This window comes from Oryzias latipes, chromosome 21, assembly GCF_002234675.1.
Source record: "Oryzias latipes chromosome 21, ASM223467v1".
NCBI classification, from domain to species: Eukaryota; Metazoa; Chordata; class Actinopteri; order Beloniformes; family Adrianichthyidae; genus Oryzias; species Oryzias latipes.
The window spans coordinates 26,404,385-26,430,056 of record NC_019879.2 but is presented as its reverse complement, the minus strand read 5'-3'; the positions used below and the strand labels follow the sequence as shown (position 1 = coordinate 26,430,056).

Below are 25,672 nucleotides of genomic sequence, written 5' to 3'. Positions count from 1 at the left end.
TGAATAATGACAGAAATGATGAATGCTTCAGAAAGAAAAGTGACCAAAGCCACCCATCCCAGAACTGTACAGATTGTTTCTCATCCTTTGGAGGTGGAAATTCCTGTAATTCAAGAAAAAAAACGTGTTAAACAACTAAAAAAGTGCAGCAAGGCTCATTACCTAAAATCTGTTTAAGGTCTCTCAAGATCAGATAATTTTAGAAAATATCTTTTTATATTTATCTGTATCGCTTTCGAATGAATTCACTTTAATCTGTAACACTTGGCTCGACTGTTTAGATTAACCCTTTTAACCCTTTGAAGCCTGAATTTATCTATGAAAAAGCAATTTCACTCATGTTTTTGTCTTCAAGTAGATCCCAAATGAGGGTAATTTGGAACTGGTCTGATGCATATTTGCATCAATGGGTGACAAGGGGTTAGTAACTGTCAATCTTGTATTTGAACCCCCTGCCCTCTCTACAGAAGAACATCAAAGGTTCAAAAGCGACTGAGTCAAGGTTCGTACTGTACCTTAAGGGTAAGGGTGGATGTCATGCTTTAAAAGCAAAAACAACTACCAGGTGAGGTGTCTCAAGATCATTATCCCAGGATCAGGAGCATCTATTTGATAAACAACGTATAACAGATTTATCATACATTTACAAATAAAAGTTGTTTTTCAATTAAATTCTGTGAAGATCGATTTAAAAGCCTGCTCCTGTTGAGCCTTTGTGCTTTACAAGGAGTTCACTTTACAAAATAAGGTGACAAGGGGCACGGCTCTCCATTAGCATCTTGGTGTAATTATTAGGAACATAAAAGAAAAGAATTCAAGCTTAAAACAATCACTTTCATAAACCCTTAATGTGATAACGTCTTCGACCTCAAAAGAAGCTCCGCCGTTAACCGACACACTTTGCAAACTGCAAAGAGAAACAACAACTCTTTTTCTAAGAGGAAGGAAGCAAAAGGGAGATTTTGTTTAAAATGATTTGTCACAACGAAAGTTATTCTGAACTGTTCTCTTCCAAAGTATGTCACACAACCAGTAGTGACACATATTTCTATATGTCTAACATTAATGTCACACAGAAACCAATTATAATATATTAATTAAGAATATTAATTTCCTCACTGAGATTAAATCAATGTTTTTATTTAGTTCTAATATCTTTTATTTGTTTAATAAATAATATTTCTTCACTCAAATCGTTGAATTTAGTTGATTATTTTCTGTGTTTGTAATGACTCTATACTGATAATTAAGTGTGCTGGACCCCAAATTCAAAGTGATCATAGTTGATCAATAACATAACATGCTGGTTGTGCTGTCAAGATTCCTGTTTTTTTGTCCAAAGTCGGTCACCAAACGAACAAAATCAATAAAAATATCAATGAAAAGTATTATATTCATTCCAAAACTATTTGTGTTGTTAAATTTTGATTTGTGTCCCCTTCGGCAACCCCCCCCCCCCCAATTCCCTCCAACAGTTGCCATGGTAACAATGCGCTTGACAAGTCCACAGTTGAGCGCAGGCGCACTGTTTAACCGTGAAGCATTGTGGGATTGCTGAATATTGACATGGCAACCAAACTGTAGATCCGTTTAGCATCCACACCGGGCTTTTTGCTGCTTCACCCCCTTAGTGATCACCCACTCGGTTGTATGCGTGTTTACCGCCGCCATGAATGCGGCGGTGGTGAAAAAGACTCAGGAAACGTTGGGGAAAGTGATAAAGAAACCACCGCTCATGGAAAAGCTGCTGAGCAAGCCGCCGTTCCGGTACCTGCACGACATCTTCATGGAGGTGAGGCGGAATTCCTGTTTTACAGTATCTTCACGACGGTGTGACTATTTCACAGCCCCTCTTTTAGTCCATTTTGTCGGAAAAAAGCGGAGCGAAAATGCCCTATATACGCTAAGAAATGCGGGGGTACGGCTAGCATCATGGCTAGTGGTATTGCACCTAAAGAAAAGCTCTTTAAGTAAGTTAGGCAGCATTAGGTAACACAGCTGATACGGCTGCCATCACTGGCAGCAAAAAGTAACATATCTGAGGACAGGAACGTTGTATTATTTCAGCAGAACTTCTGCTGTGGTTTAGTCTAAAGTGTTAGCTTCGTTAGCTACCTAGCTAGCTGATCAGCGTCGTTTAGTTGCTAGGCAGCACCTGGGCTCAGACTTCAACAAACCCATTTAACTTGGTCCCTTGTTGAACTATTCAACAGTATTTTTTTCGGATCGTTAAATGACTATGAATGAAGTTTAGTTACTTGTAGAAAAAATTGATGCCGATAACCATCTGCATCTGTGTTATAGTAGAAACAAATACTTTTTAAAACGTCTGAAACTGTGGTTTTAAACATGGATAAATGCTCCCTGGTGTTCTGTCATGGGGAAAAAACCCACTCCTATAAAAGTCACAATTCAATAAATTCTTTTCTATGTTTGCAGTGGTGTTTATACACAAAATATTCAGTATTTGTTTGATTTATTTTTTGCTTTCTTTTCTGAGAGTCTTCTGCATATTTAGTTATTATTATTTATTGATTTTTTACTTATACCAACCATTTTGACTTCTTGTTTTCATGTTGTTTTGATGCTGCCAATGCTTTTGTGCCTTAGAAATATTTTCTTGATTACCGATGAACCTGGCTTTTGTTGGTTTGGAGGTATTTATCTGAAACCATCACTAAATAAAAGAAGGAAAGAGTAACTATATCCAAAAATTTTGAGAAATGACTTATTAATAAAATAGTTATTTTGATCATTTGAAAGTATTTTTGATGCATTTTAACTTTAAAACCCCACTGTTTTGGGTTTTTTAACATGTTCTTGTGGTATTTTTCTAAGAATGGAGGACATACATGAAGAAATTGAAGCTTAGAATTACATTTCTGAGTATTTCTTTATTGAAATTGTTGTGAATCAGGAGCAGGCAGAAATTTTTTTGTGAAAGGGCTTATGGCGTAGAATCTACAGCAGCGGGCCACAAGCTCCCTACTCCGCTCCGTTCTGATGCATCCACTTGTAAACAACTGGTTCCGTGTGCGTCATCGTTTTCTTTGTCTGAGATTGGATCTGGCTCTCTCTGTATGGCTGGATAGCTCCAATATTGCTCACCATTTTTGTTCCACTGGTAATGTCTGGTTGGGGTTGTGAGAAATTTCTAATCGCCTGCAGAAACTCTGTCCTAGGAAACGACACAGGTTTTTTGATTTTGGCTAAAAACGGCATCATCATAAGTAAAGGCCACTGGGAACGCTTTGAAAATGGATCAAAGTCGACCAGAAGGGGACTTAAAATAGACAGAATAAATTAACATGTATAGAGAAGTCTCAGAGGTGTAAAGCAGCATCTGTTTTCTCAACAGAGGTTGGATCTTTTTTTCTATGCCTCACTTGTTACGTTGTCTTGTATTTCACTGCTGTTTCATACATATTTGAACAATGGAGGCACGTCCAGACAGTAATCAGAGTAAAGGAGTCGTTTAGACTCTTTACTCTGATTACATTCTCATCTCTAGGCACAGGACTTAAGCAGAGAGTTCACTAAATCTGCACTTTAGGCTGTCAAGAGTTGTTTAAAATGAGGAAAGATGTTGTTTTTTAATTATTGTTGATATGGCTAGGATTTAATCGATGTTTGCTGCTTTGAACATGAAATAAAACTCATTTTCATCTCTTGTAGGTCATCAGAACCACTGGTTTTCTGAAAGGCTTATATGAAGAAAATGAAATGAAGTCGGATAATGTCAATGTAAGTCCTCTATTCCTTTAGTATCCTGGCAACTCAAGACAAATGTGTCACAGATTTATTCTTTTATGTTCATTTGAATGCATTTGTCTACATCATCAAATATCACACACCTGCAAAGAAAACCAAGAAAACAGCAAATGTGGAAGCTGCTCTTGCTGAGAAAACTTTAAAACTTAAAGTTTTGAAGAACTGAAAGAAAAATATCAACAACTACTTACTCCACATACCTCCAAAAATGTTTTCTAAAGTGAAATATGGACGATTATAAAATGATCAAAAATGCTCTTTTCTAGCCAATCCTTTTTTTCTCTAAACAAAATGTTTTAAAAAATAGTTTTCTAAGAAAACTATCTTTAAAGTAAATCACTTGTATGGGTTCAGACTAATCCATGTTCTACAAGCAGAACATGAATAGAAAGATTTTTTAGTAATTTTAGAGGAAGCTGTCATTTATATGCTGCTATTGAAAAAAATGGAATTATGGAACAGCACATGGACGTCATATAAACTATTTTGATTTTATTAGAAATAAGCTAATCTGTATATTCCTGCATGTAAATAGTTTTTTATGTGCAAACAGGATGTTTGGGATTCATCAGATCAACAGACTGCTGCAGACTGTTTGTCTGTTAGAACTGCTGGCTAAAGCAGGAAATAAAGAACAAAAATAAGGTATAGAAGGTTTAAAAAAACCTGTTTAAATGTAAGGAGAGCCGGTTAGATTTGACAAAATAAAGAGCGGAAAGTCCCCCTAAAAGAAAATAAACTTCTATATCTATATATAAAATGAAGGGAATATCTGTAGGAAAACATGGATGATAAATAGAACATCTTACTCAAGTAAAAAAATATAAAAACGAATATATTTAACATTACATATAAACATACATTATTAAAATAAATATATATATGTATTAAAGTAAATGTTGTACATTTTTGCATATAGTAAATAATTCCAATAAGGATAATTTTAAACTTAACTATTCTACATAACTTTAGCATAAACAAATTGTAACATTGTGTAGCACATTTTTTGGTTTGTTCATGTTCTGCTGACTTATTTAATAACTAATCTGTTCTAATTATTATTATTTTGCACAAATGCTTTTTGTTCTGAAAAGTAACAGAAGACCAGGTCGACCTTGTGTAGCTGAAATATGTCTGCGCCATCTGCGCAGTCTGCGCCGTCTGCGCATGGCGTAAGAGAACACCCAGGCTGAAAGAGAAGCTCTTTGGTGACAGGCTCTGGCTCTGAGAAGGTTTTCTGAGGTGTTAAAACTCTAGTCGGCTGTTGGCACATGAGCCTGTAGTAGTGCTTATCCTTAGTAAGTGGGACTCACTTCAGTTTTGCCTGAATTCTGCCAAATTCCACCAACAGAAAGCTGCACTCAAGCAAGTTTCAGATCAAGCATCGTTGAAATCATTTATCTGACCATCTAGAAATGTATTTTTCACTTATTTGTTTTATCATTTTTTTATTTTTAAATTGATGAGAACTGATTATTGTTACCAAACATTTGTAATTTTTCAGGGTTGCTGTTTCTCTGTGAACAGAGAGCTCTCATCCAAACCTGCATTTTACAACTTTTCAAATAGTGGATTTATGTTAGAGTGAGGCTGGAGGAAAAGTGGAAAAAATGGATCCCCGTTCATGTGATTTGTGAAGTAATGTATCCTCCTGGGACATCATTTGGTGCCTCACATCAAAGAGACAAAAATTGGACCCACTTGTGTTTTTTTTCCCCATTTTCTTTTTCATTTAATTTCAACCATTAAGAGTCTTTTGTGCAGGACCATTACTTAGATCCTATCTTGAATATGTAGCATTAAATTACAGATTGTACCCAAAAAAAAGCAAAGTAGAGACGCTCTTACAGTTAGGTGACATGAAAGTACTTTTTAGTTTAGCATTTTCTAGAAAACCTAAAAGGATGGAGTGAATAATCTTTAACTAATTGTGCTTTTTTGCAGATTTGTCCTATTAGTTTTTGGAAGCATGAATTTCTGCCGTCTCACAAAACAAAAAGGTTTTCCGTAAACGTTTTTAAAATATGCCTTTTGATTTCCGTCTTACAAAGAGGAGCAATTTTTAAATTGCTGGTTCCTCTTATGTATAATTGTTATTTAATGGTCACAACATTCACTGGTAAACTAGAAAGTGGTGCTTACAAAAATAAAAAATAAAAAAGGGAGAACCCTTGAATTCCTTCTTTTTCCAGATATGTTTTTGTACTCACCTTTCTGGTGATCCTTTTCTTTTTTCAGGGCAAAGAAGCAAGAATGTCTTTCCTCCAGAAAGCCATAGACGTTGTGGCGTTGGTAAGTGGCGAGCCGTTAACGGCAAAGCCTGCACGAATAGTTGCTGGGCACGAACCGGAGAAAACCAACGAGCTGCTGCAGGCCATCGGCAGATGCTGCCTCAACAAGGTCAGTGTCACTGAAAGATCACACACAGAAAAAAAAACACGAGAAAAGACATTTTTTATGATTGCTTAATGTTAACTCAGTTACTCCGGAGACCAAACTGTTGTGTGAAAACTCAAAAACCTAAATCTATTTTTCACATTCATTAGATTAACAACACTCTGTAGGAAATGGTTGTTTAGCTTCAGGAAAAACCTGGAAAGCTTTAATTGTACCCTGGAGATGGGAGGAAACGGATGAACTGATGCTCTGGGACTTCTTCCTCTAAACAATATGGAAACAGTTATTGGCAACATAAAAACGTCTCACAACTTACAGATACGTATGTGACAAACGTGATTATCGATCTGGAGGTTTCTCCCTTGTGGAGAAATATTGTAAAGTGAGTGAAAAATAGTAGCGAGTCAGATCAGTTCGACAAAAGCTAAGCATCTCAGGTTTGATTTGTCACAGGAGTGGAATTCTATTTTCGTTTTATCTTTTTGCAGTTATCCAGTGATGAAGCAGTGAAGCAAGTGCTCTCAAGAGGAAAGGTGGACCCAAAAACCAAGATTGGCACATCCCAGGACAAATCCCAGGACAAATCCCGAGAGAAATCCCAGGACAAGAGGCACAGGGAGGAGCGCAGCCATGGTCTAGATAGAGATGTGAGTTCTCAGTACAGATGCCCTCTTTTTTTGTTTTTGTTTAATCAGTTGTTTGTTTTTCTGTGTATTTTTTGTCTATGTTCTTTTTCACTTCAACCATTTCAGGGGAAGAAAAGATTAACCGAGCGCAGCAGCAGTCGAGAAGAGAAAGACACAGTGAAGCCCAAAGATCAGCAGCTCAAGGGCGAGCAGAAGGAGCGCCGGCGTGACCGTGACCACTCTGACAGGCGCCATCGCAGCGACCAAAAGCCCGCAGCAGAAAGAGAAAAGAGTCGAGACCAGGAGCAAGAACGCCACAATGGACGCGCTCGGGACAAGGAGAAGGAGCAGGACAGAACAAGAGATCGGCAAAGAGACAAAGACAGAGATTCTCACAGAGACCGGGACAAAGGAAAGCACAAGGAAAAAGACAGAGAGCGACAAAACGGCAAAGGGGAGCAGAACAAACGTGCAGAAAGTGGGGATAAAAGGGTACAAAACTTCACTTCCCTTAATGTCTGATTATATATTAGTAGCAAAGAATGGTAGATATTATACAGATGCTTTTGTGTTCAGACCAGAGAGCCAGAAGAACCGGAGCAGAAACCCAGTTCTGATGAGATCAACAGTCAAACAGCCAAAACGGGGACACCGGTAAGTTTATCATTTAGTATAATTAGGAAGCTAATCTGCACAATTTTAGGATTTATTAAATATAAATGAATTTTTCTATTGTTGTAACTCGTGTTTTTGCAAGGAACCAAATCCTGATGAAGAGGTAATGAAACCCTAGAAAACAGTTCTGCCTCTAAAAGTCCCACTCCAATCATCTATGGGTCTAATTTCAAAGCTTTCCTAGTGAATTTAGCTTTGTATTTTATAACTGATTTTAGGTTTTCTACCTAAAAGCACGTTGAGATACCTGCGTTGTAATATTATATAAATAACATCTTATTGAATAGAGCTGAATTAATTATGATTACAGGCTTAATCAAAATGCTGGTGTCACTTTCTAGGGTCTGCAGAGCAGCAGCTCATTAGAAATTCACCCCCGAGTTGTGGGCGGGATTATTGGCGTAAACCGCATAAGCCCGCCACCCTTCTATTTACATGCTCTCCCACTACCTTACAGCTTCACCCACTCCTAACAAAAAAATGACCGGTGAAGCAAAAATGGCGAAGAATATTGGCGCTTTCCAGTTCTTAAAGTTTTGAGCCAAATGCCAGTTCAGACGAGGGAAACCAAATCGTTTATGGATCTGTTTGTCCATCTTTGTGGAGCGGGGGGGGGCTTATGGCGACCTGGTGTAGCTTTTCCTGCTACAGGCTTCTTCCAACGGCACTTTTTCATCTGCTCCTGATTCACAACCATTTGAATAAAGAATGTCAAGCTTAATTTCCTTTATAGATGAGAAAAATGCTACAAGAACATGTTAAAAACAGCAAAATCACAATTTAATTGGAGTGGGTCTTTAAATACAGTTTCAATGCAGTAACTGTTGCAGCAGCTTGAGCTTGCCTGTTAGATACTTTGTGTTTTCAGCATGCTAGCCACACTTTTCTTTATTTTTTGTTCCCGGCATGTTTCTGTGTTCAATGAATCTGTCATTCTTCTAAAGCTGATTTGGTGGAAATACAAGCAAAAGCCACCTGACAATAGAAATCACAATAGAAATCTAAAGTCATCTATTAACAACATAAAATCCTATTGAGTGTGTTAACATGGTCTTACTCCACCTCCTAAATGTGAGTTAAAAAAGGACATCAGCGCCAAGGTGAGGTTCTACACAGAATTACAGTCTGTGGACATACTATGATGAACAGTCTGCCACTTTCCATAAGGGCCCTTCCTGCTCTACAAAGCTTTAAATTCACCTTACAGTGTGAATGAAAGCATTCTGAAAACCACTGACTGCCCACGTCAGAGTAAGGAAAGCTTCTACCTGGTATTTATTTTGCTTTATTGTCCCGATCCACGCTCTGCTGTGTTTTCTGTGACCTGCTTAGAGATTGCAGATGCAGATTAGCATTGTTGCTGTAATATGGCGTGTTTACAGCGGTTGTTTTCTTTATAGGTTTCTTTTATATAAAGAAGAAAAAAGTCCAAATGTGGTGAAAATAAACTTGTAAAAATATTAGACAATAAAGTCAACACTTTTTGTGAACAAAATCACAAATTTATGATCTAAAAAGTCATAATTTTACAAGAAAAAGTCTTTTTTTTTTTTTTATAAAGTTGTACATTTACGAAAAAGTATAAAGCGATTCAATAAGATTGTTGAGCAGTATGATGTTGATCAGATTTTCTCTGAACATGAATGGCACAGGTAAATTCCAGTTGTCTTTGTTAAAACATTTTAAAAGCTAAATGCAACAATTTCATTTTCCTAAAAGCAAGACTTTTTCATTGTAAAATTTTGTGCACAAATTTACAATTTTATTCATGTAAATTGAAGATTTTTTTTTCATATTTGCACAACTTTTTTTCTTTTAAAATGAAGACTTCATCTTATTGTTTGACAACTTTATTTTCATGTATTTATTTAGTTTTCTTCATTTATTGTGGCTCTGTCATATATATATTTGCACTGTGACTTTGTGCGCCTCATTATTGTTTCTTCTCTTGTCTCTGCAGCCTCCAGAAGTAGTCGGAAGCCAGGTGGGAATATATTTTAATATAATTTAAATAAAAAGAATAATTTAAAATAAAAACAATCAAAATCAAAAGCATTTTTGTAAAACCTTTAGGTAATAAAGGAAGTTGTCATTTTTTATTTTCTGCTTTCTTTCTGTTTCTGTACAAATGGCTAAATTGAAGTTAAACTTTGTTTTTTATTCAAGTGCAAAAACCCACAACATTATTATTATTATATGAATTTCCAGAGGTTTTACTAAAGAGGACATCAGCGCCATTCTTTGTATTTCATCTTTTTCTTTTCCATGTTTTTTCTTTCTTCTGCAGCCCGACAGCCCCGCGAGAATTCCTCGACCGTCGTCTGCCAAAGGACAAAGGCGAAGACCTAAAGCCGGAGGTCAGGTTTCCCCCACGTCACCTGTTTGAGTTTTAGGGACAGATGCTGATGAAAAATAATGCTCTTGACCGCTTGATCTGAAGCTCAAGCGCCTGTCTTTATTTACCAGTATCATTTTGCATTGTCATTGTTACTGTAAATTAATGAATTTTGTTGGAGTTTCTTTAGAAACACAGCATTCATGAAACTTGTTATACAATGAAAATATTTTTCAAACCCATTTTCCATCAATATTACAACCACACAGAGTCTGTGTGTCCCACCGAGTGAAAACCATCTTTTTTTGTTCTCAACAGATGAATCTGACAGCGATGGAGGTACGTGTTCTGTCTGTGCAGATCCTTGCAGGAAAATTCTAAGGTTTCCTTTAGCATTTCAAATGAACTTTGGGCTTGACGTTTGGCAAACATTACAGTATATCTTCTTTGGCTCCTTTAGAATGTACTTTAAGGCCTAATGTGGTCTGGATGCAGTCATGCGGATCAGTGATCCGTCCTGATGATGCTGAAGATCGGTTCTCCAACTAGAGACCATTTTTTGATTAAATGCTTGATGGTTCCTTGTAGTTCAGCCCTAATATTATTTATAGTAGTGATTAGAATCACTGAGAAACAAAATGTTGTTATTTAGATTAAGCAAAGGTGAAGACAAATACAGAAACATATTAAAGGAAATTTTACCACAATCCCTTTGGGTCTGTTTAGTTTTAGGTTTAGCTTTTTTTACTATAGAAGTACCTTCTCATTCAAATGAATGAAAGTATGTCCAAACCTTTGGTCTGTACTGTATGCGCCATTTACCATTTACATTTTCTAACGGTTAATAAACTAAAGACCAAAATTCTGCATTCCATCGTTTGTGAAAAATCGTGTTCTTTATGTTCCTGGACATTATGGGTGGATGGAGGAGGGTGTGGTCAAATAGATGATCTATTTTTCTGCACTTTAGCTCCTAGTAGTATTGCCATTAGCTGCATCATGAATTCAAATATTTCAAGAGCAGCGTGTTTAAAGATAATAGAAGGGAAAATGTAACTGATGTCGTTCTCCCAACCGATATATTTACGTTAGATCTGTGAACATATCACATGTGAACTAGCAGCAGAAGAAAACTGCTCCAGATGCAGAATATAGTAAGTCTGGCATAACTGAATATGTGTGCCATAGGTGGACATGAAATATATCCAGAAGACAACACTTCCTGGTTGGATTAGTCTGGTTGTTTGGATGTGTCAAACAGGAGGGACAATCAGAATTTAGCATAGGCATCTTGAACTTTCAAAGTTTTTTTTTTTTTTTTAAGTAATCACAAGACAGAATAAAAAATGTTCCTCAATAATATGCTAATATTAAAATTTTGAAGGTCATTAGTTTTTAAATGTAGATATAAATTATGCAGCCACAGGATTAGCAACAACCGTGGGACCAAAATTATTTGTTTAGTCTCTGACTTTTTAAGTTATTCCAGAGACGGGATAAAAAAAAAAACAATTCACAGTGGAAGATTTTTAAATATATGTAGAAAGTGCAGACAGTAAGTGGTAATAATGGTTGGGAAGAGGTCAAACGTAGATGGGTCTCTACCAGGTTTGCATGCACTCTAGATTTTGGTCCATTCTTCTCAAGAGCTGTGATGTTTTGGGGCTGTTGCCACAGCAACACAGACTTTCAACTCCTTGCTGAGGTCCAGAGACCGACTAAACCACTGCAGAACCTTGGAATGCGCTTTACGTATCCACTCCTTTGTTGAAAAGCTGTATCTAGATTTTACTCCTTTAATGTAAGTTCAATCTCTGCAGGTTTACAAAGAAGAGATTTGGGTATATCTGAAGTTTCTATCATTTATAGAGAGTCTAGGACTTTGCAGTACATTAAGTGATCCTAAAGTCCCTTTTGCTAACACAGGATCTGTGGAGATCTAGCATTATAATCTGACTAACGCTCCACATGTTCTACTGACAGATGAAGATCCACGTTTTGCCCAAAGTTCACATCCTCAGGAAAATGGGAACACTGTGGGATCCTCCATGTCATCTGACATCAACAACAGGTCTGTTCACTTCATACATTACACTTTGACCTGCCATCACTCAAGGGACACATGTAAACATCTCACAACCCAAACTTTGATTTGTTTGAAAGAAACTCCCAGAGTACATATTTGCTTATTTTCTGTTTTATTTTTCCCTTTGTAATTATGTATTTTTATGGTAAATCAGTAGGCTGATGGCCCGACCGGGCAGTGCACGGTTTCGTGTCAGGAGACAAGAGAGTCATGCTGACGCCCCCCCATCAGAGAGGTAAACCTGACGTCACTCGTGGCATCCAGTACTCACGGTTTTCACGTTTATTCTTAAATGGCGTATACTTATATAGCGCATTTCAAGGCCCAAAGCGCTTTACAGTCACATTCACTCAGACACACACATTCACACACACACATTCACACACTGGTGGCGGCTCTGCTGCCGAACACTGGCGCCAACCTCCCACCAGAGTCAAGGTGGGGTTCAGTGTCTCTCATGGGCGTGCAAGGCGGGAATCGAACCTGCAATTTCATTATGGGTCGACCGCCCCACCGCTGCACCACGGCCGCCCGATTCTTAGTGTTTGTCCTACTGAAAAGTAATCAACCAAATAAATTAGAAGCAGGTTCAGAAAACACTGTCTAAAATGCGCTTGTAAATAAGCGAAGCTCCTGTTTTGAAGGCTGTCAAGTGCCAAGCCCAGAGCACCTGTCATCATGGACGGGAAGAAGATGTCAGACGATGAGGAGGAGGATGACGAGCAATTCCTCGTGGAGGAGGCACCCCCTCCACCCCTCAGCGTTCCTGAGAGCGATCGAGTAGGTGCCTCACATGTCAGTTTGAACATAGGGAGACTGTTTGGATTCTTATTTCTTTATTTTTTATTTCCCGTTCACAGGAACCCGCTCGAGAACTGGACAGTGAGGAGGAGCACGGTACACCGTCAGACGTTTCTGCTTCTCCTTTCAAAGCACAGCGTGCCACGTTTACCTCAGAAATTGAATGTTTCTGTTTCTGTCTCCCCAGGGGGCCTGGTGAAAAAAATCCTTGAGGTCAAGAAGAACCACGAACTGCCCCATTCCTCCCTCAGATCTAAAGAACAGGTTTGTGGACGGTGTAGTCTTTCTGTCTCCACTAGAGGGCAGTACGGGTTCTAGTTCTTTAAGTTTTGTCATTTGTTTGAGCTTTTCTCTCTGTGAACTTTGCTTCCAATGAACCAGTAGCGGTTTTAGGCACGGGCCATACGGGCGATCGCCCGGGGCGGAAAAATGACGGAGGGGCGGCGCCAGCGGCTCAGCTCTTGTAAAATACTTTATGCATCACTATTGGTTTACTTATATCACAGAGTTTGTAACAGCCTGAAACCTGGCGGCGCCCCCGCCCCGCAGCTGCGCTCCCTGCTGTCTTTGAGAAGTAGACGCAAATGTGTGTGAGAAGGAGAAGGGAGGGGGCGCGGGGTGAAGAAGGAGAAGGGAGGGGGCGCGGGGTGAAGGGTGCAGGCTGAGGTGAGCACGGAGCACAAAACGCATGCGCAAACCTGGCTGGATCTTCTTCCAGGGGGGCAACGGTCGCGGGCCGCGGCTCAGTGCTTCATGAAAAAATAAAAATAAAAATTGCGCCGCCATGTAGCGAATTGGCGCCCCTGGGTGCAGCTGCACGCGCTCCTGCTGGAAATGTTTGACGAACGGGAGGGGGGGGGGCTGCGGGTATAAAAAAAGTATAAAAAAATCATGCTTTTTTGGTTATTTCAAATAAAAAATGGGGAAACAAAAAAAAAATTCTTCACTTAGATGACAGTTGGTTTAGTCGACAGACTTGATACCTATGTCAGGACATTTAGGCTAAATGCAAAAACATCTGAAATATGGAGAAAAAAGGTCAAAGCTGGTGCCCAATTTAGAAAGAAAAGAGAAGAAGAGGAGAAAAGAGACAAAGAAAAGGGTATTATCGCATAGCTAGATGCACGTTTTCTAAATTCGAATGCTACCTGCCCTACAACAACAACAACGTTGCAGAGGAAAAATCTCTTGTTTGGTCTATCATGACCAAAACTGAAGTAGGCCCAAATATTGCAAATAACGTCATTTTTAAGATATTTATTCTTAAATGTTTGCTCTGCCTTAACTTGTAACATTAGTTATGATTCGTGTGTCTGTCTGCTCTGCTGTAACACAAAGTTTTTGTTGTGTTTTATTGTTGTATATTAGTTCATAATGTTAAATAAGCTGTGATGGTAGCATGCTGCTGCTGCTGCTGCTGCTGCTGCTGCTGTTAGCTTTTCAAAACTCCAGTTGATCAAGTCATACCTGAGATCACCAATGTCTCAGGAGCAACTCACTAACCTGCTGTTGTTAGTATCAATCATTCAGGGGGGGGAGCAGATTTCATTTGATGACGTTATTGACAAGCTTGCATCAGGAAGGCCACAAAGGTTAGGTTTTAGTTAGTGTTTTCTGTTCTTAGTGCTGCAGTTACATTTATTCTAGTGTATTATTAGTGTGATTTGTAGTTTATAATATTTATTTCAGATTGTTTGTGTTTATTAAATATTTCCTAACTGTATTTTCAGTTACAATAAATGGACAAAGTGACTCTATGGGGGGGGGGCGCTAGAGGAGGGCCTCGCCCGGGGAGTAATTCAGGGTAGAACCGCCACTGCAATGAACCCTTTCCAACCAAGTGCAACATTGGCATTTACTTAAAAAAAAAATGAAAAAAAAGGTAAACAAACAGAGTAAAGAGGTGTAATTGCAGTTCCCTGAAACCTCAGAAATGTTCTCCTCCAGTGAAGCTGAATTGCTTATAACCAGACAGGTTAGCATGGCCCCTAACAAACCACACACAATTGATACACACATCTAGATGTCTGGAGCAAAAGGAGCTTGTTTCCTTGGGTTGCTCAACTTTGAGGTATGCCTATTTATTTTCTTCATTTATATTCTCGTTAGAGACTTTCCTGTTTTGTGAAAAAGTATTTGACATCTTGGGAACAAAGTTTCTTTGTATTCATCCTTTTTTCTCTGTGAGGACTATACAGGAAAGGACATTTTTTCCCCTCTGTTACAAATATTTTTTCAGGACTACAGTTCCTGCTGGTTTCGCGAAAATTTCCAGGAGGAAATATATAGAATTGTAACTTGGACCCATTATAAGAGAAGAACCACACAGGAAATCATTCACAAGTTAGGAAATATGGAACGTAATATGTTTTTCCCTTGGTTTTGGTGAAAGAATCTGCCAATGGAACTAGTAGAATTTGTCTTGGTTAGAGTTTTTAAAATAAAAATATAGAATAGAACATATAGAAATGTATATAGAAATGTATATTCAAACCTAATTTTGTTTATATATGTTCTCCATCATGAAAAAAATGCCAATCATCTCATAGTGATAGTGAAATTGCACATGTAAGGATCATTTTGGCTCAAACATTACATACTAGGGTTATTAGTCAAATGAAACTTTCCAGTTTTCTTAAATGAAGCAGGACTGTTTTTTGAAACAAACTCACCATCCACAAACGAAGCGTAAAAATGTAAAGGAAAAACAAATCTTGTTTAATTGGACCTTTTGCTTGAAATGCGATGTTTTCAAGATCAAATATCTTAAGATAATCAAGATTTATTATCCTTAAACAAGTTACTTCTTTGTGAAAAGTTACTATTAAGTTAGTTTTTTCCATTGATTGTATTTAAGAACTGGATGGAGTGAATGACTTACAATGAAATGAAGCCAATTCAGTCACCCTTTTGGAGGCAGACATGAGCCAGCAGTGATTGGCTTGAGTTGGTTCGAGTCAACACTTCTTTGGCAACCACTCTCTCCAATTAGAAGTGAGCTTGTTGAAAGTCCACACCTGCCACTTGAAAGGGGGCTACATGAAATCTGTCGTTTGACCAGCAGGCACCACATACTTTTATTGAGACCTCCGTCAGTTTATAACTTGAATAACTTGCACTACAGAAAAAGAATATCACGAGAAAAATCAATCGAACTTTATTAATCCTAACAAGGGGAAAAGTAGAAATTTCAAGGAACAGTTTAAAAAAGGAAGGAGAGCAAGAATGGTTATTCTGACCAATGAATTACTGAGGAACAGCTGATTATTTCTCTATAGAATTTAATGGGAATTTTGCTTCTTGGAGCCAGCAGGTACTTCCTGTTAGGAATGCGAGGGGTGGGGGGTGGGTCACTCAGACCAGTTCTTCTGTACGGTCAATGGTTTTGTCTTGTATCAAGTGTATCATGGGGTGTTTGGGGGCTGTAATGTTCATTTACCCATCAACCCTGTTGGGGGAAATCGTTCCCAACTTGGATCCAACTAGCAGTAGGTCTTTCAGGAGAGTTTCTTCTGCTCTTTTATCTTAGTTTGATGTTATTCCCAAAAAAGCGCCCAAAAGTTCTAACAGTTTGTCTTCTGTCGACTTGGTTATCAGCCACACAGACGGTCCTGTTTCATTTGTGTCTGGGGTAAGAAAATGTTCAAGGCTCACAGTTTGGTCTGCAGGCTTTGGTGTGAGGTGGTGTATGCTGTCTGCTTTGGGTGGTCCCTTTCACTGGGGCATGCTTTCCCTGCATCCCATCCTAACTGACCACCCTGACTTTGATGGATAGATTGTTTTGGAATGTCACTCATGCAAAAAGGCCCTGATCTATCGCTTCCTCACTGTAGCCCCATGCATCACCCCTCATAACTCACGCCTGAAGCCGTGGTTTATAACCAACAATAAACTCAAAGGCCTTGTCAGGAGTTGAAGCATTTAGCAAAAGACATTCATGTGTGTATGTGCGTGCACATGTGCTGTCTGACCATTTCAATTGCCACATGAAAACAGAGCTGCACCGACGGAGCATAGAAACTAGCAGTTCTTTGAGTAACGTGAGCTCAGACGAGATTATCCTCAATTTCTTAATTCAGCCTCCTCAACTTTCAGGGCCTCAAACCTCTGGTTTAGAGGACCGCAGTATCCTGTATGGTGTGCAGGCGAAGCTTAGTGCAGGTATGTCCGCTTTGCAGGAGCTGTGAACTACACTACAGCCTTCCCCCCACGCTCATTATTTCCCCAGCTCTGTCAGCTGTAAAACCCTCCAGAATGACCTCCTTCCTGACATAAAAGGTCAGCGGAACCAAGAGATGTTTTCTTCTTGGATTGTAATCACGGTGAAACCTGAACAGAAAGAACCATAAATGTTTATCTTCCCTTTTCTGTTTGATGTGTCCGTTTCTAATGGCGTTCTTATGCTCCTGCGTTCATCAAAGCCCAGTGGACGTCCAAGCCATTTCTGCATATCATGTTCACGACAAGAATTGGTGTTTGAAACATGTTAATAAAGCAAAAAGGAGGTTGTACTCTTCTAATTTCTGTTTGTATGATATTCGTTTAGAAGGGATATTCGTATGGTTGTATGGTTCCGTTGGGTCTGTTTATCACAGCTCAGTTGTGTGTTTCAGCGTGTGTGCGAGGGAACAAGACCAAGGCAAATTTATGGGGATGACCTGCAGCGTGACCCCTCAGCAGTCTTGTATATTATTACAAGATACTTCTCTTTTTATTTAGACAGAATCTGCTCCGTGCAACAGCTGCGTTTTCCTTAGAATTTTTGTGTACTTCTCTCCCCCAATTTCTGTACCCCCATCAAATTAGCCTAGATGAAGGTCTTTAATGTATAAATAAACCCTGTGGCACACAAATGGACGGCTGTTGAGTGAGCGTCACAGAGGAGAAGGGCCAGAAAACTCTCTGCAGAATCGTCAAGAAAATAAATACCTGTCTCTGCAGACCTCTTGTCGTCATAAACATCCAGCGTTTTTTGTGGAAACAAGAAGTTGACCCCGCGGCGTTGCATTAGTGGGATTACTTTGGTGGAGCGCAGACAGGCTTGTTGGAGGAGCACCGTCAGATTAAAAGTTTATTTTTTATTCAAGTGGTTACATCAAACATTTTAACTCGCTTCAAAGTGGTTTCCCTTGTTTTTTTTTACATCACTTCAGTCAATGAACTCTTGAGAATTATTATTTGTTTCAAATTATACTCCAGAGGGTAATTTCCACCGTCACCTATGGAGCTCTATGGGCATGGGCAGCAGCAACATCCTTTAACCTCAGAACGCCTCTCCTCAGTTCACCGATTCTCTGCTTTTTTTCCCCTTATTTTATCTCTTTATATTTTTTTGAGGTTCTACATCTCAAATATGTTTCTTTGCATGTTTTCAATCGAACACCATTAACCTGAACGATTGTTAGAAGCTCATCAGTTCAGCTTACACCCTCTCTAATAGCCCGTTATTAAATTTTTTTTGAATTCAATGGTTTTGTTTTATTTGGTCTATTTCAAGCAATAAAAACAAAGGGAAAAAAACAGAAATATTAAACATTATATCCATTCATTTATTTTTTGCAAAATAAAGAAAATATTCTCTCTTCTTAAGAAAGAGACATATTGCACTTGGCAGGACGCCAGGCATCTACTTACAGTACACACATGCCACAAGGGAAAAGCGGATTTATATCATCCCACTATTATGTTTTACTTAACGGTTTTTTATGTTAATTAGTTGTCTTAATCCAGTTCTTAACACATATTAATAGTTAATTATACTTTATCAGTCCAAGTGCAGATTATTTATCAAGTAACAAAGCTAAAAGGCGTATTTATTAAGATAAGAAGATATCATTACATAACTTCAAAAGTCATTTTTAGACATTACATATGTGACTGATTCATTCTAAGTCTTTCCTTTACACTGTTTCCAGCTGAATATCCTTGCTAATGTATCATTTATGTTCTAATCTTTTCTGCTTTTCATTTGTATTTATATTCAAGTTTTGTAACTGAAAGAAGAAAATAATCTCAGCCTACACTGTAAATTGTGTTCTGTAAAAGAGAGCATTACCGAAATATTCTTTTTATTATGAGTCTGAACTTTTATTTTATTTTGAAAAATGACCGTTCCATATATACTTTCTCTCTGAATTGATGCTTTTTTCAACCTATCGGAAAGATCAGCATATATATATATATATTGCCGTATCTTGACTGCAGCGGTGGTGCGGCGCCACGCGGACTATTTATTATGTGGTAGTCCGCTTTTTGTGAGAAAAGCTATCCAAATCGGGTAAAAAAAAAAGGAATTAAGAAATAAGAACTGGTTAATATGTATTGCTTTTGTAAGTGACCATGGTATAAGCGGGTAAATGGCCTTCGAAGTGTGCGTTATTACTTTTTAACGCACTTGTCGGATGGTTCCAGCTTCCACTGCGTGCGTTAATTTCTGATGATGCACACGTTGTCTCCCATTAACACTTACTAAATACCCTGCAATCACTTCATGAGCTACTGTCTCTCCTGTTGTTTTTCTCGTTAATATAACCTAAAGCTTTCCATGCAATTAGAAGGTTGTCTGCTTGTAAACCATTTTTCTTGTCAGAGCGTACTTTAAAGAATGTTTTCTCTTCCTCCGAAAATCCCCCAAAGCGCTCCATAAATCACATTTAGCACGTATTTCCTAATTAAGCCAATTAGTCATTAGATGACCGGCTGGGTTTTATATTAAACTAAACTAAAACTGTTAAACAGTCTGTGCCATGACCTTCTCATTTTGTTATCGCTTCACAGAAGGTTTTTTTTTTTTTAGGTTTTAGATGAAAAAGTTCTTCCAGGGGGCCGGTCTGTTCCAAATGTCATGAATTATAAGAGGTGAAGATATGAAATGTTTTAGTTTCCCCTGTTTTTGGTCGTTGCAGCCAGATGTTTGGTCGTCCCCTTTTGCCTCGACCCTTCATCACTGTCGAAATAAAAGAAAAACCCAGGAGTGCGCAAGTCTGGAAGTCCCCAGCAGAGACCTCCATAACACTCTGATTTATATCTTTCAAGACAGAGTGGGCAAAGAACAACGGGTTGTGTTTTCACACCGTGTTTCTTTTTTCCTCTTTTCCAACAGAGATGGATGGGGTGGGGGCATTGTTGCAAAGCAACGGCAAATACAATAAAGCCAGGGTTGCCTGTCTGGGCTATGCAGACCAAAACCACAGCTAAGCCAACCGATTGAGCCGTAGAGTGTTTTTCTAGCTGCAGGGTTCGCAGCACCAAGTGGAAAGCCACCCACCTTGCTGAGGGACCACTGGGCCAAGGCATTTCAGGCCTCACACCCTTGAGTCACCACAAAACGCAGAACCGAGGCGGTCCGAAATGTGCGCATGGATGGAAAGACACAGAGGCAAACAATAATGTTTGATGTCATTCCTACCGTGTGGTCTGGTCTAGTCAGCTGAGGTCCAGTTTGGTTCATTTGAGGTTTGATAAGGCGGAGATGCCTGGCGTCCTGAGCCGCTGCTGTGAGGGGTTGACGAGGCAGTCGCCGTTTCATTTTCACGTTGTGTCATTAAGGATTTTTGCATCCTCATGAAAACAGGTGGCCTCGTTTGGACCAGAAGTTGCACTTGAAAGGAGGCAGAAGGATCGTAGTTGTTACCCAATACTGTAGTAAAAGACCCAAAAACCCCACCGCTACAGAAGGTTACTAAAATAAACACCACCTGAAGAGTGAAACTGTTGGGGGTCGTTCACTGTACGCACGGCCTGATTGACTGCTGGGTGTTTGTAGGTGTGTGCGCACTGCTTGGGACATTCCCGTTAAACACACACAAACACACTGCAGAGTCCAGCTGAGCAAACACTCTCTGCCAGCAGTTTTTTCTCCGATACCCTTCCTTCCTTCAAGAACCCGGGTGTTTTTGTCATGGAGGGAACCCCCCCTTTCAGCGGCAAACCAATCAGCCAGTCATCCACATCAGCCAGCACCATCCAGCATCATGTTTGATCTTTGTAGATCCAGCCAGCATGGTGGAACTCCTGAATGTCTTCAGCCTTGAAATCTTAAACCACTAAATGCATTTACGCTCTGGTTCTGGGCATTTGGGTAATCGCCAGTGAGGATGGAATTTCTTAAGAACATTAATGTTGTTGCCTGTTGGATTTGTTTTGAGCAGAACTGTGTTATATGATACAGATGACCAGATAAAAGGCAGAGTTGTCTTTGGTTATTTTTTAAATATCATTACCAAAAAGCTAATAAAAACAAAAAAAGAGAAGTTTTGAAACCTCCTGAAATGCTTACAGATCAACGGCACACTTGAGGTTCAGATTTTTCTCTCTAGGACTAATTTAAAGCAGAGTTTTAGAAATCTGGTAAAGTGAAGTTAATGTGAAGTAAAACAGTTTATGCTAGTTTATTTTGTTAAAAGATTGTGTAAATTATGATTATGCAACTTTTTTTTCTCCAAAATCTAAAAACCTGTCATTTTCTAGGACATATTTTTTGCAGGGCAGCAGGAGTTCATTAGGAATCACCTCTGAGTTGTGGGCACAACCAATAGCATGGAGCAACCCCGCCTCTCACCTCCTTCCAGTGCTGAGAGCTCTCTGTTTACATGCGTCTCCCACTGTCTTATAGTCCCTCACACCCCCAACTGTACATTACCGTGCAACAAAAATGGCGAGCAATATCGTTGCTATTGGAGTTGTCAAGCTGTCCAGGGCTGTACTCCGGTTTCTCCCGATATTACTGTTCAATTCAAATAAAAAAGCACTTTTCGGACAAAGGTAGTTCAAAGTGCTTCAAATAGAACATTTACAAATGTAAAAACCATCAAGAAACAAAATGCAGCGAGTTTAAAATTGATGTAATGTGTCCCCCCCTCCCCCTGGTCCTCGTCAGCACGCGTGCGGCTGAAATCTGCAACAGTTGAAGGTTTGATACCCTTCATCTGGGCATTACAATCATTTATTCTGCTGGAAATAAAAGAAGGCATTAGAACCTCTGTGCTGGAAGGAGAACAAAATGGGCGGACTCTGGCAATGTTTTTAAGAGAAGAGAATCCTGTTTTTTCATTTTGAATTTGTGGGATAAAACTCATTTCAGTCAAAAATAACACCTGGGTTTCTCACACCAAGAAGATGTTTTTATATTTCTATTTGTTTAGATAAAACAATCTTTCTCTCTTCTTCAGAACCGATCACTAAAACCTAAAGACGTTCTCTGCCATCCATGACTTCATCTCTAAAGTTTACACAGCAATGTGAAGTTGTGTGTCATCAGTGTAGCTTTGATAAAAAACGCTGTGCCTCCTGATGACATCCCTAAGTAGCAGCATATGTAAACTAAAAAGTAGCTGACCTAAGATTGATCCTTGGGGAACCCCACAAATGATTTAATGGACTTTTGAGGAGCATGCACCCATGTTGGCTATAAGAGCCATCAGAGTCCACAACCCTTATTTAGTAAAAAAATTATATATATATAAATATAGATGTGTATATATATATTTTTTTTTTTAAATCAAATTTATTTCAGTCGTGAACTAATATTTGAATTTGGTGAATTTTTGAACGTGTGTCAAACCTTGCACTTCCACAAACGTCTCTCTCAATATTCTCTTTCAGAGTTTGGTGTCTGACGCAGCACTTCAGAAAAAACGGGAGATGGCAACAAAAGAGGTGGAGAAGCTTCGCTCATTCATTCAGAGCTTGTGCCACAATTACCAGTTCTTGGCTAAACTCATGGAGTACACGCTGGAGGACATGGACGCCATGCGGGCCGAGGTGCAGCGCTGGCGGAAGGAGAACAAAGAATGCGCAGAGGCTTTGCTTCAGGAACAGAGGTTAGGATGCTGCAAACAAAGCACGCCGTTTAATGTTTGGGGTTGACGTTTAAAATATTTTATTAAACAGACCGACCAAGTAGACTGTAGCCAAATTCATGAAACCAATTAACCTGAAAACATGTTTTTGATCTCTGAATTATTGCAGACTTAATGAGAAATAAATCTCATTTTAGGTTTCCTTAAAGCAGAGGTTTTTTGTTAACTACGCCCACTTTCCTAATAAAACAAAGGTCCTAATATGGTCATTGTATGTCGTAATGTTTCATTCAGCCTGAGGCATCTGACTCATGCCCTAAAATTTGCTTTTGCGAGCTCTCCACGCTTAACGCCATTCACCATCTGCAAACTTTTTTCCGAGAAGCTTCCTAATGATGCTGGAGAGGTTAGGACTGAATAGATTGAAATCCTTAGGAGGTGAAAAGTGAAGATGGTAGCCTCTTCCTGAGGTCAAAGGTCAACAAACCTCAGTAAGCCGGCAGTGTGTTTGGGAATTTTTGTGAAGGTCGCTCGAAGAAAAGTTTTCTTTTCCCATTTTGTGGGAAAATGTGAAAATTGCCAAATTTCTCACGCAAATCTCCCACAAGCCATAGGTCCTGTGGCCACCCCATAATAATAATTTAAAAAAGAAAATAGTAGGTGCGAGTTTTGGTGAGTTTTTGAATATATTTTCTCTCAAACACACAGTGTGATAGAAAAATAGTGACATTAAAATGGTGTGTGCAGTCCAGGACTGCTGCAGGACAGATTATTATTTTCTATGCACAGAAAATAAAGAAGGAACGACGTGTTGTGTGTGTTTGTGATAACATGTAATTCCTTTTTTTGATGCAGGGAAACTGAACGAGTTCTGGAACCTCTGAAAGCTGAACTGGTGGAGCTGGAGCAGCAAATCAAGGACCAGCAGGATCAAAATTATTCCATGAAGGCAAACGTTCTGAAAAACGAAGAGCTCATCCAGAAGATGCTGGCTGGAGCCTTTTACAAGAAATGAGGGAAAACATAAAGAAACCCAGAACCTTCGCTGCGATTCTCAGCCCCTAAGCCTCCTGGGGTTCATGTTGGACAGAAGGAAACGTCAGAACTGGAGGAGGAGCATAGAAGAAGAAGAGCTGAGCTGTTCTTGAGAGAGTTTCCATCATTCCTCAGTGATGAGATGATGATGGAAGAGGATGCTGATAATCCTGACAGATGATCCATGCTGTCAGTGTCTGCACACGGACATGTTGGGTCCCTGCTCTGTGATGGTGCCTTCGTCGAACGAGCCGCTGCAGCTCGCAGACGTGAACAGGGACCGTTGTTTAACTGCACAGCAGCCACTGCTTCCATGTGTGAGGTTTGTCTCATTAGTTTATAACCAATAAATGTAAAAAAAAAAGAGAGATCAATAAATGCATATTTTTATAGTTACTTGTACGAACACTTCTCTTTTTTCCTTTGAATCTCAACATTTAGCTTGAACATACTCAGTTTACTGGCAGCAGGTCAGATTTCAAACGGTTCCTTTCAGTTTTCCAGGTGAGTGTTTATTATTGTAGATCTTCTAAAAGGCAAAGAAAAAGGAAATAAAGGATTTTCATTTGCAGAAATGATTTCCTTAACGCTTGAAAGTCTGTCTCGTGTGATTCTGCCGCTCTGAAAGCACTGCTGCACTTTGAGGAGTGTGTTTGGGGGAGTTGCTGTTTGATGCTATTTACAGAACCAACTTAAAAAAACAAAACTCTCTCTATCTGTTTCAAATATCTAAAAAGACGCCTTGATGTGCCCAAGAGACTTTAACACTTTTAGAGGAAACTTTTTTTTATGGAGTCAAGTCAGGATCGGCTTAAAGTGAATAAAAACAGAAAAATGGACTTAAAAACAGATTTAAACTCAAAAGTACAGATTGAAAGTCGAAAAAAAAATTGAAAATTGGAAAGAAAGAAATGTAAATTTGACAAAAACACTATAAACCAATTTTACAAACGGTAAACAATCTGGTTTTCATTGACTGACCCTGATTTGACCCCCACCTTTTGGCCAGATTAAGCAAGTATATAAAACAAAAAGTCCACTTATTGTTAAATAGTTTTCTTTTAGCAGTAATTCATTTTACCTGTGTAGGTAAAATTACACTTCAGACTGAAAACGGCTAAATGTTCTTCCTTCCGCCTCCTGGAGGATGCAGAAAAAGCTGTGAAATTCTGAACGTGTCCCTGAATGTAATCCGGTATTTTTACTGCAACCCTGACCTTTTTTTTTCAGATGTGATGACTTGACATACTTCACCAGATTTCTATGTAAACACGTTCATTTTTGGCCGGCAAGCGTCAAGTCCTTACCGCAGCCTGGTGTTGACGAGAGAAAAATATTTGGACATGCTCATTCATTCAAGTAAAGCCGTGCAAACACCATTTGGGTTTCAAAATCAGATTTGTTGTTCCTGTTATTTGTGAAGTTTGTGGATGTTTGTTTCAACAAATCTAAAAGCTGGAACGGAAAATTCAGACTTAAAAATGCTCTAATATTTTTGATTTCATGTTCGTATACAGGAATTTTCTATTATATTAAAGGAATTTTCTACAATTTTCAGGGGTAAAAAATGAGCTTTTATCATCCACAGACCGTTGAAATTCAAATAACTCAAAACATAACCAAAGTATAAATTAAGGTCCTTTTTCTCCCAAAAACTTTATCTTCCTAAATGTTTTGTTTGTCATACTATGCTATACTAATATTTTTCAGATGTTTGGTCTGAATTTACTTTGCACATCTTCCCTAAAAAAGAAACACAGTCGAGTCTTCTGAAGCCTCCTTCTTGCTGTTTTTGCCAACAGAGAAACAAGTTCTGTAAACTGAAACAAATGTTATACTTGTTGTCTTTTTTTTTGTCATTCACTGAAACACCTTTATTCTGTGGAAAACATAAAAAGCCATAAAATAGACTGGAAGATTGCTTTTTAAATTGAGAAATACAAAATGATTTTTAAAGATGTATTTGTGAACAAAAGACTTTAGGGGAAAAACTTCCTTATTTCCTGAACCAACAAGCAATCGCCCAACAAACTATAACACATAGTTTCTCTATAAGTGTACAATATGTATATTTGAAGAATGTATTATACTGGAAATAATTCTATAATTTTGTAGTGGAGTGAAATAAATGGTCTGTTGGAATAAA

At 38.7% G+C, this 25,672-nt stretch overlaps 1 protein-coding gene across 2 annotated transcripts; it reads left to right on the top strand.

The window, feature by feature from the left end:
* Positions 1-1,525: 1,525 nt before the first annotated feature.
* Positions 1,526-25,672, top strand: traf3ip1 (TRAF3 interacting protein 1). Of its 2 annotated transcripts, XM_023950965.1 has the most exons (17): positions 1,526-1,792; positions 3,676-3,744; positions 6,010-6,171; positions 6,657-6,815; positions 6,921-7,286; positions 7,371-7,448; positions 7,552-7,572; positions 9,430-9,453; positions 9,757-9,826; positions 10,123-10,143; positions 11,788-11,875; positions 12,045-12,125; positions 12,535-12,670; positions 12,751-12,787; positions 12,879-12,955; positions 22,295-22,512; positions 23,347-25,672. In XM_023950965.1, exons 1-17 carry the CDS (start codon positions 1,670-1,672, stop codon positions 23,504-23,506), a joined length of 1,890 nt encoding a protein of 629 aa, XP_023806733.1. In that variant the 5' UTR covers positions 1,526-1,669; the 3' UTR covers positions 23,507-25,672. The 2 variants fall into 2 exon arrangements, with proteins under 2 accessions (XP_023806733.1, XP_011488257.1); XM_011489955.3 differs by lacking the exon at positions 7,552-7,572 and having other exon boundaries at positions 1,527-1,792.